At 34.0% G+C, this 19,403-nt stretch overlaps 1 protein-coding gene across 2 annotated transcripts; it reads left to right on the top strand.

The window, feature by feature from the left end:
* Window positions 1-121: 121 nt before the first annotated feature.
* Window positions 122-19,096, top strand: LOC308560229 (uncharacterized protein C1orf185; the record flags this gene model as incomplete). Of its 2 annotated transcripts, none has more annotated exons than XM_081144013.1 (5): window positions 122-209; window positions 1,457-1,562; window positions 5,518-5,653; window positions 17,339-17,375; window positions 18,801-19,096. In XM_081144013.1, the coding sequence occupies 5 exons, from the start codon at window positions 122-124 to the stop codon at window positions 19,094-19,096; spliced, it is 663 nt and encodes a 220-aa protein (XP_081000139.1). The 2 variants fall into 2 exon arrangements, with proteins under 2 accessions (XP_081000139.1, XP_081000140.1); XM_081144014.1 differs by having other exon boundaries at window positions 207-264.
* Window positions 19,097-19,403: the final 307 nt, after the last annotated feature.

The raw sequence follows: 19,403 nt of genomic DNA on the forward strand, positions 1-19,403 counted from the left end.
TTCTGGTGTGTTGTGTTTGCATTTTATTTGGGTTGAATGTCAGTCAGATTCATGATGACACATGGCTTCCAAAGTTCCCTCCAGGTGTCTCCATCCCAGCTAAACCCGAAGGAGGAAGAACATGGAGAAAGGTGCTTGGGAGCTTTTTATGACATCACCTCCACTCAAATTCCGTTGGTTAGAACTCCGTCACATGGCTTCACCTAATGGTATGGGAAGCTGGGACATCTAGTCTAGCTTTTTGCCTGGGAAGAAGAGGAAAATGTATTTGGACAAACAGCCAGCAATCTCTTTCTATTTTCTGGAAGAGCTTGTATAAGATAAGAAATACTTGAATCATGGGTATACAGTAGAAATTATAAAGTTATTGGGGCCTGCTTTTTGTTTTGGGGAAATTTTGTAATTGCTGATTCAATTTAATGGATACATGTTCGTTTAGGTTTTCTATTACTTCTTGAGTCACTTTTTGTAAGTCATTTTTTAGGTATATATAATAATTAGTATAAGTTTTAAAACAGCATAAATTTGTTAAAAGTATTTTCTTATTTTAATCTCTGCTATAGCTTGTTTGTTCTTCATTTTTAACATTGTTTACTTATGCCTTCTTTTTTATTTGGTTAATCTTAGTAGAGATTTGTCGTCTTATTAGTCTTTACCAAAAATCTTAATTTGTATTTCATAATTTCTGTTCTTTATTTCTTTCCTCTACATTACTTGGGTTTATTTTGCTGGTCCTTTTCAACTTGTAATTTGAATGCCAAGCTCATTATTTTTCAGATTTCTTTTCTAATATATGTATTTAGGGTCATACATTTCCCTTGAATTTGGCTCCGGCTTTGTTGCTGCAAGTATTTATACAGAGGGCTTTCACTATTGGTTAGTTCCATGTATTTCCATTTATTTCTTCTTTAATGCATGAGTTATTTATGTGTGATTATAAGTATCCATAAGTATGGAAGCTTTCAGATACATATTAGGTTATTAGTTTCAGAATTAATTGTGTTATTTTCAGAGAATGTGTTATGTCTTTATAAAGTCCTTATACTTGTTCTTTATTACCTTCATCCAACTTTTTGTAGTGATTGATAATCAAAATATTAAAATGAATGCCTTATTTTGGAAGACTGCAAAGAATACTAGAAAAATAACAAAAATTCACAGCTGGACTGGGAAGGGAGAAAACTACTTAAGAAAAACGGAGGTGAAAGCTGTAGAAAAACAAATAAAGCCAAGGTCTCAGTTCCTGGCAGGGTCAGAGAAATGCACACTGGGCCCTAATCAGCATGATTAGGATCTTTAAATTTATGAGAATTGCACAGTACAAAATTCAGGTCTCCCAATTTCCTAGTTAATGTCTTGACACTACACTATGTAGTATTGCTTGAAATATTGTTTATTTTTACCTGGAGATTGAAGATACATGCATGAAATATTCTTTTATAATTTATTTGTGTAGGTTTTTCTAATCACTTAACCTATTTTCTGGCGGCTGCTGCTGTTGCCTTTGGAATTGGTTTCTTTGCTTTGGCATCAGCTTTGTGGTTCCTGATTTGCAAACGAAGGTAAGTTTTATCAGAGTATTTTACTTAATTTCCAGCCTCTCAAATCTTAGTTTTCTTGGGTTCATAAACATCTGCATTTGAGAATTAATGGTGTAAAGAAAATTTTATAAGACTATATACCAAAGTTGTATTTATCTGCAGTTCATTCTTTTTTTTGATGACTAGTATCCCATTGTATGAATGAATATACCTGAGTCTGTTTGTTCATTCTTCTGTGACATTTGGGTCATTTCAAGTTTTTAGCTGTTAGGAATGAGGCTGCTGTGAACATTCTTGTATAAATATTTTTGTACATGTGCTTTCACTTCTGTTGGGTAAATACTTAAGAGTGAAATTGATGGATCATATGATTAACTTTATAAGAAACTGCCAGTTTTCCAAAGTGGGTGTACACTCCAACTGGCAATATATGAAAGTTCTGATTTATATTTTTAAAATATTTTTCTTCTCTGTGAAGCCTGAATTTTAATGGAGCAAGGGTGAAAGCAGAGAGACAAGTTAGGAGGCTTTACACAGTCCAGGTGAGAGATGATAGTGCCTTGGACTAATATGGAAGCAGAGGAGGTGAAAAGGAGTTGGATTTGGACTGTGTTTTGCAGATAAAGTTAGCAGGGCTTGATGAACCGAATGAGGTAAGGAAAGATGAAGTGAAATGGCCAAACTAATGCTAACACCTACATATTTACCGGGAGCAACTGTTTAGTTATTCATTCCATTTACTGAGATAAGATGATTGTAGGAGAGAGCAAGCTGAGGGAATGGTAATAAACTAGGAGTTGTATTTTGGATGTACTTTTGAAAGCCTATTAGACATCCAAATGGAAATTTCAAATAGACAGTTGGATATGACATGAACTTCAGGAAAGAATCTAGGACTGAAGATTTAGGTTCTCTTAAAGTCATAGAACTGGATGAGACTAACCAGGGAGTGATTTGGTTTATTATTATTATTATTATTATTATTGATTGACTTTAGAAAGAGAGGAGGAGGGGGAGAGAGACATCAATTTGCTGTTCCACTTATTTTATGCATTCATTGGTTGATTCTTTTTTAAAATATGTTTTTATTGATTCTAGAGAGAGGGCAAAGGAGAGGGATAGATAGAAACATCAATGAGAGAGAAACATCAATTGGCTGCCTCCTGTACGTCCCCCACTGGGGATCGAACCTGAAACCTGGGCATGTGCCCTGACCAGGAATCGAACCAATGACCTCTTGGTTCATGGGTCAACACTCAATCACTGAGTGGTTGACTGGGGATCGAACCCACAACCTTGGCCTATTGGGATGATGCTCTAGCCAACTGAGCTACCCGTCCAGGGCTTGGGAGTGATTGTTGAAAGAGAAAAACCTAGGATTGTACCCTTCAGCCCACCAACAGTTAGAAATTTAACAAAGAGTAGGAAGAATCAACAATATCTGGGAAACATGTCAAGAAAGGCAAAATTATGACATTATGAACATGTTTCAGGAAGAAGGCAACAACCAGTTATATTCAAGATGCTTAAGAAGTTGAGAAAAGTGAGATTAGAGAAATAATTTTTGGATTTGGCAACTTGGACGTTATTGGTGGCCTTAAAGAATTTTGATGGGGTGATAGGTTCAGAAGCTTACCTTTGAGTAAAACACAAGAGTTGAGAATATTGAGATAAGTATAGATACCTCTTTCAAGAAGCTCTGTGTGCGTGCGTGCGTGTGTGAAGGGGGGTTGATAAATGGGGCAGTAGCTGGAGGAGGATGTGGGGTCAAGGAAGAGTATTTTTTTCTAAAGATGGAAGACATACTTGATATCTCCCTTACGCCTTCCCATCCCCCTAAATTTGAACCATCCCCAAGTTCTATTTCTTTTACCTCATAAATTTCTCAGATCTATCCGTTTCTCTCCGCCACATTGCCGCCACCTTGTCCACGTTATCGTATCCCCCACGTAGACTGCTGCAGGAGTTGTAAGTGACCCCTGCGTTCACTGTCAGCCTTGTTTGATCTCTCCACACTTAGGCCAGACATTGTCCAAACACAAATCTGATCAGGTGATCCCAGCCTTGCACCCCATCCCCACTCTATTATACAGGACTTCTCATTGCCTTTAGGATAAAGACAAAATACATGACTTTTAAGCCCCTGCGTGGTCTTCCCATGCATACTCCCCAATTTTATCTCCCACTTTCCCTCTTGCTTTCTGTGCTTCTGCCACTTTACATACAGCACACAGCCACTAGCCTTTGGACTTGATATTCTCTCTGACTAGAATATTCTTACTCCCACTTGTCCTCCTCCACCACACTCTAATAACTACTATTTCTTCACATGTCCAATTCAATTATCCTTCCTCAGAAAAGCCTTCCCTGACCCCTCTAAGCAGATTAATTCCCTATGTTATATAGTACTCACACAGTACCAGGTAGCTTTCCTTGATGACACTTCCCATACTTGTAATTTTTCATCTTATTGTGATTATTTTATTGTCTGTCTTCCTTACTAGTGTTTAAGTTCCATGAGAGCTATGACAATTCTATGAGGGTAGTGACTGTTTATTTTCCTTTGCCACTATATACACAACACCCGGCACAGTGCCTGACACATAGTAAGTACTCAATAAATATTCATCAAGTGAACTTAATTCCATAAATGAATAAACCCTAATTGTTAATACCTCATTAAGTAACATAATATACTCTTGAATTAATTTGGAAATTCTCTAGTATCTCTGAAAGAAGAAATGGCAATTAACATTATTATTTAAATCAGTAAGTTTAGAATGACTGTTAGAAACTACATTGCCTTTACATATCTGTCTTTGATCATCTGGGGTTTTACTTGCTGTTTTGTTATTTTAAACTCTCTCTTAAAATTGTTTGCGGTTGCATAGATAAAGATCACAGGTACTCTTCTTTTGTAAGTCATTAGTTACAATTCAGTTTCCTCCCACTTTTGTCAGAAACATTATTAAATATAAAATTGACCATTGGGTTTCATTTCAGTTAATTTCCTTTGTCATTAAAGGTAAATTTCTGAAAAGACTAACATTAAAGTCAATTAATTTTCTCACAGCCAGAAAAAAGGATATAAAAAACTCATGCTTACATACGATTTCACTTAAATATGGACTCTAAACAAAATAAATAAACAAAATAGAAACAGACTCATACAGAGAACAGACTGACAGTTGACAGAGGGGAAGGGGGTTTGGGGACTGGGTGTAAAAGGTGAAGGAATTAAGAAATACAAATTGGTAGTAACAGAATAATCACTGAGATGTAAATACAGCATAGAGAATATAGTCAATAATATCATAGTAACTATGTATGTGGCCAGGTGAGTACTTGAAATATTAGGGGGAACCACCCTGTAAAGTACATTATTTTCTAGCTACTATGCTGTACATCTGAGACCAATACAGAACTATATTGAATGTAAACTGTAATTGAAAAATATTTTAAATTTAGAAAAATCATGGTTGATCTTCAAACTATAAATATTAACCCTGCATAAGAAGCAATTTAATTTACATTCTATGAATAAAATAAGTATAATCAGTAACATACGAGAAGGGAATATATAAATTGACTTGGGCATTTAAAAATAAATATGTAGTAATGTATTTATTCTGATTTTTAAACCCTTATATGTAACTATTGGAAACAAAATAAATTTTTTATTTTTACTTTTTAAAAATATGTTTTAATTGATTTTTAGAGAGAGAGGAAGGGAGAGGGATAGAGAGATAGGAACATGGATGAGAAACATCAATTGGCTGCCTCTTGCACGCCTCCCACTGGGGATCAAGCCCAAAACCAGGGCATGTGCCCTGACCAAGAATCAAAGCGGTGACCTCTTGGTTCATGGGCCGACACTCAACCACTTAGCCACACCGGCTGGGTGGAAACAAAATAATTTTCATTGGTTTATAATACAATTCATTTTTAATAACATTCTCTATAACATATTTTTCAGAGAAATATTTCAAAATTCCACATTTAAAGCAACTGATGAGAGATGCAGCCAAAGATCATCAGAGGCGGAGAGTAAATCTCATTCTCAGTGTGTTTTTATTTCTCGAAATTTTCATACTGGAATATTCCAATTACAGGTAGAGTGCAATTTTTTCAAATAATTTTTTTGATACCATGTCATTAGTGTTGTTGTCTTTCAATTTTGAAAGACAGAGTACCTACTGTTATTTTTCAACCTGAAGGACAATAACTTGAGCTAAATTTAAATTACCCAAGCTAGTTAGGGTTTACATTATAGGACGCTGAAACACTGAATGAAAACGTCTCCTTCTGTAGTTGCTTCACTATGTCTCTAGCCTGAGAACCTACATTCCCCTATTCTGATTGTTACAGGGTGAAGATAAATGGCTAAGAAAAGCAAAGCAAAACTGCCAGGCCCATCAGAGGAAAGAGATACGGAGATAAGAGGGTACCCAGATAACCAGATAATCTAACAGAACCAACTGATTAAAATTAAGGACTTCCTAAGCCTTCATTATACTCCAAGCTCTGCCCAGCTCACCCCACCTCTCACACTGGGGAGGTAGGATAGGAACCTGACATTTGAGGTGCTAGCTAGTACAAGTGTGAAAGGCAGACACATAATTAACTTTTTAAAATGTGTCAAAAAAGTGCTAAGCAGAACAAGGGAAAGACCAGTAGAAACTGAAAGCCGATATAGCTAAACAAAACAAATACTTTAGTGGTTTTGTAACATTAATAGTAAAGTATCAACAAAATGATAAGATGTCAAACTTTCACTGTACATCTTGAATATTGAACTCAAGTTGAACTCAGTGTTTATTCATTTGTTTAACAAACATTTTTTGAGTGCCTTAAATATGGCAACGCTAGTTTTGGCACTTAGTCTGCATAAACAAATAAGACATGAGTCCAGACCTAGATGATCCCAAAGTTAGTAGAGAAGAAAAACTGAAAATTATAACATAATGTGATAAGAGCCACAAAATTGAAGAAATGCAGACAAGGGAGCATAAATTAAGAGGCTTCCCAGAGAAGACGTTTAAGAAGTGAATAGAAGTTTGCCAGGAGGCAAGAAAACAAAGGACAGTATGTTCAAAGGCTTGTAGCAATGAAGGGAAGTAACGTGTTCAGAAAAATTTTATGTTTGGAGCCTAGGGTTTATAGAAGGGAGTGGTGGGAAAAGATTCTGGAGGTGACGTTGTGAAGAGCCTTATTTGTTTTCTAAGGGTTTTGGATCTTACCCCATAGTCTCTACAGATCCACTGGAGGCATTGCTTTACCACTACTAATTGTGTCATTTTAGGCAAATTACTTAACTTCCTTGTGTCTCAATTTCCTCATCTGCAAAACGAAGATGATTTCATCTCCATAGAATTGTTACAGGAATTAAATGAATTAGTATACAGAAACACTCAGGATAGTACCTGGCCACATAGTGAGCACAATACAAGTATACCTTCAGTATTACTGGAGGGCTTTAAACAGGCAGGTTTAATGATCAAATTAATTCTAAAGGTTATTAAAGAAAGCTCTGACTTTCCAATGAAGGATAATTTGAAATAGAGATAGCATTCCAGAGAAAACAATGTTTCTGTGTATGCATTTAATATTAATTGAATTTACTGATAGCCATCACATGCTAGGAATTTTGGTAGGTACTATTGATATAATGGTGTCTTCATATCCAATGATGGATACATACCAAAAAAGATTACAAAAATGTCATGAGCGCTATGATGAAAGAAGTACATATATAAGAGTACTAGATTTTAATTAGACTGTTTATTATTCATTCAGCAAATATATAATAAATGCTTATGTACTGTTCTAGGCAACTGGAAATTTGATAGTGAACAGGAGAGACAAGAGTCCCTGCTTCCATGAGATTTATAGTCTAGTGGGAGAGATAATGTACAGGCAAACACAAATTTGGGACTCTTGATGGTGAGTGAAAGGAAACTAACTCGGAGAAAAGACACAATAAAAAATAGTGTGAAAGCAGAGTGTAGGCAGTGCTGACCGCAGCCACCATCAGTTTCAGTATACAAAGGACTCTCTCTCACGCGTCACTCTTTTACTCGCCTCAGTTTCTGCCTCTTTCCTACTCCAACAGGCAAGCAGGATAAAAATTCTTTTTACAATACTGTTTGATTAGTATAGAGCTACAGCTTGGTTTCTAAAAGAGCTTTTCCTGTGAAATACAACATACATACAAAAGAATATATACAGGAGGTTTAAAAAATAATAAATGGAATTTTTATACCTGCCACCCAGACAAAGAAACAGAATATTACCAGTACCTTTGAGGTGTCCTAAGTCTTTACCTCTTACATCCCACACCCCCACCCTTCACTGAAGGACCCACTATCCTGCAGTTGCAATGAACTATTTCCATGCTTTTCTCTATGGTTTTGCCATAAATGTTATAGATCCTTGAACAGTGTACTATTAAATTTTATGTTTTGGGGCTCCATGTATAATATACTCTTCCCTTTTTGTGCAATATTACATTTCTGAGATTCATCCAGGTTGGCGCATATACCCATAGTTCATTATTTTTACTGTTATATGGCATTCCATTGTATGGATACATCAAGTTTTATGTTTATATTTTAAGGCTCCTAAATTTTTGACAATCTGATGACTGTGTAATAGTATCTCACTATAGTTTTTTCTTAATAGACTATTTTTTTAGCAGTTTTAAGTTCATAGCAAAATTGAGCAGAAAGTAGAGTTTCCATATACCCTTTGCCCCCACACTTTCCCCCACTATGAACATCCAGAGTGGTACATTTGTTATAATTAATGAACTTGTATTGGCACATCATTATCACCCAAAGTCCATAGTTTACATTAGGATTCACTCTTGGTGTTACACACTGTAGGGTTTTTTTGGGGGGGAAATGTATGTATATGATATATATTTTATATATATATATGGGGGTGTATATATATATATATATATATAGGTATATTCAAAACCATAGAAAGGGGCGGGAGGAGGGAGGATGGGAGAAGGAAAGGAATAGGGAGAGAGTATCATACAGAATAGTTTCACTGCCCTGACAATGTTGTTCTTCGCCTGATCATTCCTCCCTCTCCTCTATCCCTTGGCAAGCACTAACCATTTTACTGTTTCCATAGTTTTGCCTTATTCAGAATGTCATATAATCAGAATCATATAGTATGTAGCCCTTTTAGATTGATTTCTTTCACTTAGTACTATGCATTTAAGATTCTACCTGACTTTTCAAGGCTTGAAAGTTCATTTCTTTTTAGCGCTGAATAATATTCCATTGCATGGATATACCGCAGTTTGTTTATCCACTCCCTTACTGAGGGACATCTTGGTTGCTTCCAAGTGTTAGCAATTACGAGCAAAGCTGCTATATGTTTTCAACTCCTTTGATCAGCAATGATCATAATTGCTGGATAGAATGGTAAGAGGTGTTTAGTTTTTTGGAAACTGCCAAACTGCCTGCCAAAGTGGCTGTACCATTATGCATTCACACTAGCATTTGCTGGTCAATGTTTGGGATTTTCACCGTTATAATAGGTATATAGTGCTTTAATTTGCATTTCTCTTTTGACATATGATGTTGAACATGTTTTCCTATGTTTATTTGCCATCTGTGATGAGGTATCTGTTTAAATCTTTTGCTCATTTTTAATTGGGTTGTTCATTTTCTTATTGTTGAGCTTTAAGAGTTCTTTATGTATTTTATTTTTATTTATTTTTATTTTTTATCTTTATTGTTGAAAATATTACAGATGTCCCCTTTTTCCCTCATTGACCCTTCCATCCCACACCCACTCCCCACCCCAGGCCTTCACCACGCTATTGTCTGTGTCCATGGGTTATGCATGTATGCATATAGATTCCTTGGTTGATCTCTCCCCACCCACTTACCCATCCACCCCCACCTTCCCTGTCTTTATATATTTTAAATAGCAGTCTTTTATCAGATATGTTGTTTGCAAACATTTTTACCCAGCCTATGATTTGTTTTCTGATTCTCTTGATATCTCATTCTAGTTTTAATTTGTATTTTCCTGCTAAAAAATGAGGGTGATTGTCTTTTTCTAAAGTTCATTGGCCACTATGATTTTCTCTTATGTAAAATGCATGTTCAAATCTCACCTCTTTTTCTATTTGTCTTTTTATTATAAAACTTTAAAAGAGTTATTTATTCTGGATAATTAATCCTTTGTCAGTTATGTTAATTTTTATATCTTCATCCAATATGTGGCTTTCCTTTTCATTATTTTTATGGTATGTTTTAATAAACAAAAATTTCTTTTATTTTTAATGTAAACTAATTTCTCAGCCCTTTCTTTTATGATTTATTATTTCCTTCCCTACTCCAAAGTCATAAAGATGTCCTTCTATATTGTTTTCTAAGAGTTTTATAGTTTTGACTACATAGGTCTTTAATCAATCTGGAATTGATTTCTGTGTTTGGTGTAAAAAGGAATCCAATTTCACTTTTTTTTCATATGTTTGCCCAACTGTCTAGTAGCATTTACTGAAATTCTTTTGGAATTTTGAGGGGAAATGCAGTGCAGTTTTAGATCAATTTAGACCAATTCTTTACAATACTAAGTTTCTAATCCATGAACATGATGTTTCTCTGTATTTATGTAATCTTTAATATCTTTCAATAAAGCTTTATAATTACCTTCATAAAAGCCATGCACATCTTATATGAACTTTTATTACAGGAAAATTTATGTGTTTATGCTTTTGCATATGATTTTTAAGTAAACGTTTTATTTGGAATAATATTAGATTTATTTAAAAAGTTGCAAAGATAATATAGAGTTCTATTATACCTTTCACCCAGTTTATCCCAATGTTAAAATCTTAAATTACCATGGTACATTTGTCAAAACTAAGAAACCAACATTGATATATTGTTATTAACTAAATTCCAGACTTTCTTTATATTTCACCAGCTTTTATACAAATGTATTTTGCTCCTTCAAGACCTAATCCCAGATACCATATTGCATCTGTCTCTTTAATTTCCTTTGCTCTGTGATTGTCTTTTCTTGTTTTACCTGACTTTAAGAAGTGCTGATCGTGTATTTTGTAAAATGTCCTTCAATTTGGGTTTATCTGATGTTTTTCGTATTATATTGGGGTTATGAACTTGGGGGGGAAATACCACTGAAGTGAAATTGATCTGAGTTTTAGAATATTTTATTGATGTGCAATTACCTACAATAGAAAGCAAAGACCTTAGATGTTCCATTCAATGAACACTGACAATTGTATATCCATTGTATCAACACCCAAAACAAGATACACAGCATTTTTATCATCTGAAAACCTTCCTTCATGTTACCTCTACTCTCCCCAGTTAAGCACTTTCTGATTTCTGTCAATAAAGTTAATTTTAATCAATTCCTAGATTTCATACAAATGGAATCATATAATACATATCTTTTATATCTGGCTTCTTTCACTTAACACACATTTTGGGGATTCACCCACGTTATTGTGTGTATTAGAACTTTTTTTTCTATTGTTAAATAGTGTTCCATTGTATGGATATACAACAATTTGATTATGTATTCCTTTGCTGGACACTTGAGTTGTTTTCAGTTTTTGACTAGTATGAATAAGGTTACTCTAAATATTCATGTATTTTTAGTGAACATATATTTTCATTTTTCTTGGGAAAATACCTGAACATGAAATTGGTGGGGCTTGGTTAGATGTATGTGTAACTTTATAAGAAAATGCCAAACAATTTCCAAAGTGGTTGTAACTTATTTCACTCCCATCAGCAGTAAGTGAGATTTCCAGTTGCTCTACATCCTTGTCAACATTTAGTGTTATTAGTATTTTTTATTTTAGCCATTTTAATGGGTGTGGAATGGTATTTCAATATGCTTTTAGTTTACATTTCTCTGATAACTAAAGATGTTGAGGACCTTTTCATGTGTTCGTGGGTCAATCGTATAGGTTCTTTTGTGTTCTGCTTGTCTTTTGCCCATTTAAATTGAGTTGTATGGATCTTTTGTTGTTGTTTTTTAAATTAATGACTTTCAGTTCTTTTTTTTTACTATATCTTTATTGATTTCAGAGAGAAAAAGGGAGAGAGATAGAAACATCAATGATGAGAGTCATTGATCGGCTGCCTCCTGCACGCTCCCTCCTGAGAACCAAGCCCACAACGCAGGCATGTGCCCTGACCGGGAATCAACCCTCAATCTGGATCCTAGGTAGATGCTCAACTGCTGAGCCACGTCCAGCCAGGGAATGACTTTCAGTTCTTAATACAAGTAGGATGCAAGTCTATTATATGAGATATATATGTTGTGAACACATTTTCACACAGACTGTGGCTTGTCTGTTCTTTTTTACAATGGTATCATTTGATCGGCAGAAAGTTTTAATGTTAATAAAGTCCAATCTGTGACTTTTTTCCTTTTAAAAGAAACTTGTATGCTTTCTAACAAATATTTATCTTTCTAAATTTGCATAGATATTCTCCTGTGCTTTGTTTTAGTTGTTCTATAATGTTGGGCTTTATGATTAGGTCTATGAGGTAGAAGTCAGGGTTCATCTTTATCCATGATGATACCCAGTTATTCCAGAAAATTTTGTTTAAAAGATCTTTATTTCCCTATTTAACTAATTTGTCACTTTGATTAAAAATCTACTGTATATATGTTGGTTTATTTGTTGAACTCTGTATTCTTTTTAGTGAACTGTTTGTATGTCCTTAAATAATACTGTGCTGTCCTGCTTACAGTAGCTTTATAGTGAGTCATGGAATTAAGTATTATAAATCCTCCAACTATATTCTTCTTTGCTCAAGAATCTTGTTTCTATTCTAAGTGCTTTGTTTTTCCATATAATTTAGAAAGCAGCTTGTTTAGTTCTTTTAAAAGATCCGTTTGATTGGACTGGCATTGAATCCATAAATCAATTTAAGGAGAACGGACATCTTAAAACATTGACTCTTTTAATCCATAAACATAGTATTACTTTACTTTTATTGAGGTCTTCTTTTTAAAAATTTATTAATAGTTTTAGGTATAGAAATTTTTTACATTATTTGTTAGATTTAATTGAGGTATTTTATGCTATGGTAAATAGTATTGATTTTTAAATTTGATCTCCCAGTTGTTTGTTAGTAAATATAAATACAATTTATTTCTTTTATCTTCTTATTCTGGATTACAGATCAAGAAGCTGTAAAATTTATAAAGATGTCCTGTGTACCCATCACCCACTTCCCCTAATGATATCTTACATAAGTACACTTTACCAAAAGTATACTTTCTACTTTATCATAAGTAAACATTATCAAAACCAGGAAATTTAGACTACAGACCTTACTCAGATTATACCAGTGTGCATGTACTTATCTCCTTGTTTTCTTTGTATATAATTCAATGTCATTTTATCATATGTATAGATTTGTATAACTACCACCATAGTCAACATACAGAATGATTCCGTCACCACAAACGAATTTCCTCATGCTGTTCTCCTTCCTCCCCTCACCTCTGGCAACCATTAACATGTTCTCCGTTTCTATAATTCTGTCATTTCTAGAATGTTACAAATTGAACCATACAACATGTGGCCTTTTGATCCTGGCTTTTCTTCATTTACCATAATATTCTTAAAATCTCTCCAAATCATTTATGTATTAATGGTTGCTTTTTTCTACTGCTGAATAGTATAATACTGTATGGATGTACCATAGTTTGTGTAACCATTTACCTATTAAGGAATGTTTGGGTTTGTTTCCAGTTAGAAGCTATTACAAAATAAAGATGCTATGAACATCTGTGTACAGGTTTTTCTGTAAATGTAAGTTTTAGCCTTCTAAGAATTTAATAGTTTTAGCTCTTATATTTGAATGTTTGATTCATTTGGAGTAAGTTTTTGTATCTTGTGTAAGATACGGGTCTAACTTCATTTATTTGATGTAGATAGCTACACCATTAGTTGAAAAAACTTTTTTCCCTATTGAATTGTCCTGGCATCCTTGTCAAAAATCAATTGACTGTAAATGGGAGCATTTATTTCTGAATCTCAGCTCTAGTTCATTGATCCATATATATATTCTTATACCAGTACCACGCTGTCTTAATTACTGTAGCTTTGTAGTAAGTTTGGTATCAAGAAGTTCTTTAACTTTATTCTTTTTCAAGATTGTTTTAGCTATTATAGTTTTACCTTTTATATTTCTATCTTTGATCCATTTTTAGTTAATTTTTATATAAGGTATGAGGTTTAGATCAAAGTTAACATGGGGGGCTACTGATGTCTAATTGTTCCAGCACTGTTTATTGAAAAAACTGTTTTTCCACTTAATTGCTTTTGCAACTTTTGTCAAAAATCTGTTGGGTATATATTTGTGGGTCTATTTCTGGATTTTCTGTCTGCACCATTGCTCTGTATGCCTGTCACTACCAATACCACACTCTAGCTGTACAGGAGGTCATAAAACTGAGCAGCATGTTTCCTCTAATTTAATTCTTTTTCAACATTGTTGTAGCTTTTCCTGTTATTTTGCCTGTCACATAAATTTTAAGATAAATTTATCTCTACCTACAAAAAAATCTTGTTGAGATTAAAATGGGAATTACATTTGGTTCATAGATTAGTTTTTAGTGAAATGCTGATTTTACTACAGTTGTTGTTTATATTGACTTGTGTTCTGTGTCTTTTATAAATTAATTTATTTATTACTTCTAGGAGTTTTTTGCTTACTCCATAAGATTTTCTACATACACAATCATGTCATCTGCAAAACACATCAGTTTTACTTTTTTCCCAATCTTTATACTTTTATTTTCTCATCTTGCTCCATTGGGTAGGACCTCCAGTATAAATATGAGAAGTGTTGAGAGCAGATGTCCTTTTTATATTCCTTGTCTTTTAGAGAATATATTTAACTCTTCACCATTAAGTAGGAGCTTAGCTATGGGATTTTTATAGATGCATATTGTCAAGTTGAGGAAATTCCCTTCTAAGTTTACTGAAAGGGTTTAAAAAAAAAAAAAAAAATCAATAAGGAACGCTGAATTTTGCCAAATGCTTTTTCTGCATCTTTTGAAATTGTTCACATAGGTTTTCTCTTTTATTTTGTTAATGTGGATTACATTGAATTTCAAATGTTACAACCTGTATTCCTAGAATAAACCTCATTGGATTTGATTTACTAATATATTTTAAGGAATTTTTGCATCTGTGTTTACAAGGTATGTTATTCTGTAATTTTCTTATCTTAGCTGATATTAATATCAGTTATTCCCAAAAGGAATGGAAAGTATTTCCCTTTCATCTCTATTGTTAAGTTTATTATGTTTCTTATTATGCTTCTAATATCTGTAGAATCTGTAGTGATGGCACTATTTCTGATTCTAGTATTGCTAGGAGTTTTCAATTTTATTATTCTTAGGCTTTTCTTCTTTTCTAATATAAGCATTTAATATTCAGGTTCCCTCTAAGCACTGCTTTTGCTGAATCCCACAAAAAAATTTTTTTCATCATTATTCAGTTCAAAATATTTTAAAGTTTCCTTTTTTCATCTTACATGATACTGACATTTTTGAAGAATGCAGGCCAGTTATTTTATAGAGCATGGACTGTTCCTCAGTTTGGCTTTTCCCTGTGATCAGATCCAGCTTATCACACCTGGAGGCACAGAGTGTCCGTCTGCTCTTCACCAGTGATTTTAGTTAATCATAGAATGATGTCTGTTCTTCCCCGCAATGTATTATTCCTACTTTTATCCTAGCAATGAATAAACAATCTGTGGTGACACTTCAAAGCCATGCAAATATCCTTCCTTCCATCAAACTCTACTTAATTAGCTGTAGAAATTATTCTTGCCTGAGCCAGTCTTTACAAAACTATAGCAAAATGATGATTTTTCCAATTCTATCCCTCCCATCTGCATTTATCATTTGGCTTCTATTGGGAGGAAGATGCTCGTCTATCTTTCTTATTTTATTTATTTATTACCAGTAGAGACTCTCATGGACTTCTATGTTATTCAGCAGATCATAACCCATTACTATAATTATTTTGATGTTCAAATTTTCCCAAATTTAACCAGTGGGCACCCTTTCAAGATTGTTCTGCTGTCTTTTGATATGTCCCCATTTTTAAAGTCCTTCTGATATTATAACATCATTTTTAATAGTTGAAAGAATATTCATTGTATTAATATTTATATACCAAAATACATTTAACTATTTTCTTACACTTAGAATTTTAAATTGCAGGTTTTAAAAATGCTAAACAATGTTGTGATGAGCATACTACTAACTGAATATTTGCACAAATCCAAAATTATTTGTTTGGCATAATTAATTTCTAGAAGTAGATTTGTTAACTTGCCCCCTAGAAAAATTCTACCTGTTTTTATGCAGCAATATATAAGAATGCCCATTTGTCATTACTTTAATTTGGATAGAATTTTAATCAGTCTAGGGTTTTACTCCATGGTTCCCAGACCAGCAGTATCAGTATTACCTGGGAGCCTGTTAGAAATGCAGTGTCGAATGAGTCAGAATATGCACTTTAACCCCAGACCTAATGTGTTAGAACATGCATTTTAACAAGCTCCCCAGATAATACATAGGTACGTTGATGTCTGAGAAGCAATGTTCTAATATAATTTACATAGGAGTCCCAAATTGAATTGGTCCTAAATTTAGACAAGGTAAGATCAGCAGCTTATACTGGCATTTATATTAACAAAAGGTAAAAGTGGCAAAAAATTAAAGGTGCTTATGGTATATAAGTGCCTATATATGTATATCCTAAGCAAGCCCATGAGGAGGGGCAGGACAATGCAGATCAGCACTAACACTGTTTCCCCAGAACACAAGAGATAATGTTCTCTCTCCAGCCTCAACCTCACCTGCTCCATTCCGAGCAGCCTGGGCACTAGCATTGTTTTTCCAGTGGTCGAAGGATAACCTGAGTCAGAACCAGTTGTGGCGTGTGTTACAATGCATATTCCCAGAGAATGTGTTTCAGTAGGGCCTGATATTATACCCCAAAATCATCATTTTATTTATTTATATATATATATTTTTAAACCTTTATTGATTTCAGAGAGAGGAAAGGAGAGGGAGAGAGAGAGATAGAAACATCAATGATGAGAGAGTCATTGATCAAGCCCACAACCCGGGCATGTGCCCTGACCGGGAATCGAACCCCGATCGCCTGGATCCTAGGTCGACGCTCAACCGCTGAGCCACGCCCGGCCGGGCCAAAATCATCATTTTAACAAACACACCAGCTGATTCTGATGCCCTGAAGTTTGAGAGCTACTGCACCGCCATACTTCCCACAACACATCTGGAATGTATTGTTTCATCAAATGTTTCATTTGCTTCAAAAGAATAGTTGCATTTTTATAAAAGCCTTTAGCCAGAATTCACTTTGTTGTTGTTATTGATTAATGAAAGGAGTAAGTCTGGGAATCCTAATTACTTAGTTAGCCCTCTCTAGTTCTAACCAAGTGCCTCTAAGCGAGGATGGAGGGAAGTAATCCTGTTGAACTGTATTTCACACTTCCGTTCCCTACCCTGGAGGCTGCCTTTCTGAACCATTCCACATTCTTTTCAGATGACACCTCAACACTTTTCCTGTCAATATATTTTGGTGAAATAAATTCTTATCATGGAATAAAACGTTATTCCATCGAAAATTTATGTTAAAATCTATTGTTCTTAAGTATATGTCAAATATAGTAAAGAAAGTATATTAAAACTATTCAGTTTTTTAAAATACAAATAACTTTTTTATATAGGAGGAGCAAAGAAAAAAGGAAACAGCACATATAGAAGGTACTTGTTCTCAACAATTTATTAGAAGAAATTGTAATCAACTTAGAACAATTCACATCTTTAAAAATCAAGAGGCTATCCTAAATGTTATCTAAGTATTTTTAAAAACCATAAAAATTCAAGGGAAACATTAATTTATTAGTATGTGAATGGGCATACTTTTTTTAGAAAACAAAACTTGCAATGTTATATCTTAAATTAAAATGTGAAATTTTAATTTTTGTCCCTTATTTATACCCAAAGGCATCATAGTCATTGCCACATAGTAATGCCAGAGGGTCAAAAGACCTGAGTGTTTTATAACCCTTTAGATAGTACATATTATGTTTTATTATCTAAAACATTGTCCTCCTACACAATTTTAGAAATACTGAATATAAAATGTAACAAGGTATTTAAAACAGCTTTCAAAATTAATGTTACACATTAATATCAAAAGTTAATATGTAAAATATAGTAAAAGATGTTTTAAGATATTGTATAAATGTGATCTTTTCTAAAACAATGTTTTTAAATACCAACTGTCAGCATAAATAACATATTAGGAGAAGCATGAGACTTAGAGTAACAAAAATCTAGATTGAAGTCCATTTTGTATCTGATCTGTGGTGATTCATCTCTAATTCTCAGTCTCCTCTTTTGTAAAGTGGTGCTATAATAACTCCCTTAAAGAATTACTGAGAGGATAAGTGACACGGATAAGTGACACTGAAGTCTATCGAACTGCTTTGCAAATTGTAAGACACTGTAGGAATGTTAGTTGTTAACTTTTATTGGTATAATGCCAACTGATAGGCCCTTTCCACTATGGACCAAACATTTTGTAGTCTGCCGACTCAAGGAGGCTTGTGTTTTTTTAAAAATAAGACAATATTTAGCTATAAATAGTTAAGAAACTGTCTTTTCTAATTTTAAGGGACATTCCAGAACTGATATTTCTAGCCTGTTCAGAATCCTCTTCTGTTCATACATTGATTTTATTTAGAATAGACTTTTCTACTCTTGATTATCATAAAAATGTTTCTAATTCCCAGTTACATATTTAACAGTGTACATATCATGATAGCAACTCAGAATTTTCACTATATCACCATCCTGTCCATTACAACCCTAAAAAGATTCTAATTTTTTTAACTCCTCACCCAAGGATACGTTTATTGATTTTAGAGAGGAGGAAAGAAGAGAGAGAAACATTCCTTGGTTGCCTCCTGAACACTCCCCAGCTGGGTACGGAACCCTCAACCTAGGTATATGCCCTGACCGGGGAGCAAACCTGAAACTTTGCGGTGTACAGACGATGCTCCAACCCACTGAGCCACACCGGCCAGGGCAAGAGTCTAAATTTTAACAGAAACATTGTCCTTATAATTAAGATTTGGCTCATAAATATATAATATTCATAGTAAATCTAATTTTCTTTTACAGCAAGTAAAGATCACTCTAAAGATGAATTCTGCCTTGCAACAAAAAAGGTCATTTGTGACACTTCAGAGACTACCTCAACAACAAAGAGCAGCAATGTGTCCTTAAGCCTATCGACATTACCATCTGATTCTTATTACAGTGAAACTATAGAAGCAGCTGATGAGTGGTTTTCTGATGATTCTCTAGTGAAAAGGAGCTCTGCAATACCTTTTCTCAAGGAACCTCTAATGGAAAAAGTATTTCCATACCTGTCAACCATTCCATTAGAAGAATGTACTGAATATGACACTTTATGATCATCAAAAAGATGACATTAATGAAATATTTTCAGGAAGAAATACAGGAGTTAAAATACAAAACCTTCAACATAATATTGAATGACTTTCCTTTTGAAACTTTGTATACACTAAAATTAGTAAAGTTAAAACTGAATCACCAGCTTCTGAGTCTCTCAACATATCCATGCTAATATTGCTTTTCTTTTTCTTTACCATGGAGTGGTCCTACTTCCCTTACTGATTCTTATTTCTGAAAACAAAATTACAGGAAGAACTAGAGTGATATCATGAACTTTCAGCTTAACTCCTCATATCTCTTCAAAAG

Source organism: Miniopterus schreibersii (assembly GCF_964146895.1).
Source record: "Miniopterus schreibersii genome assembly, chromosome: 8".
NCBI classification, from domain to species: Eukaryota; Metazoa; Chordata; class Mammalia; order Chiroptera; family Miniopteridae; genus Miniopterus; species Miniopterus schreibersii.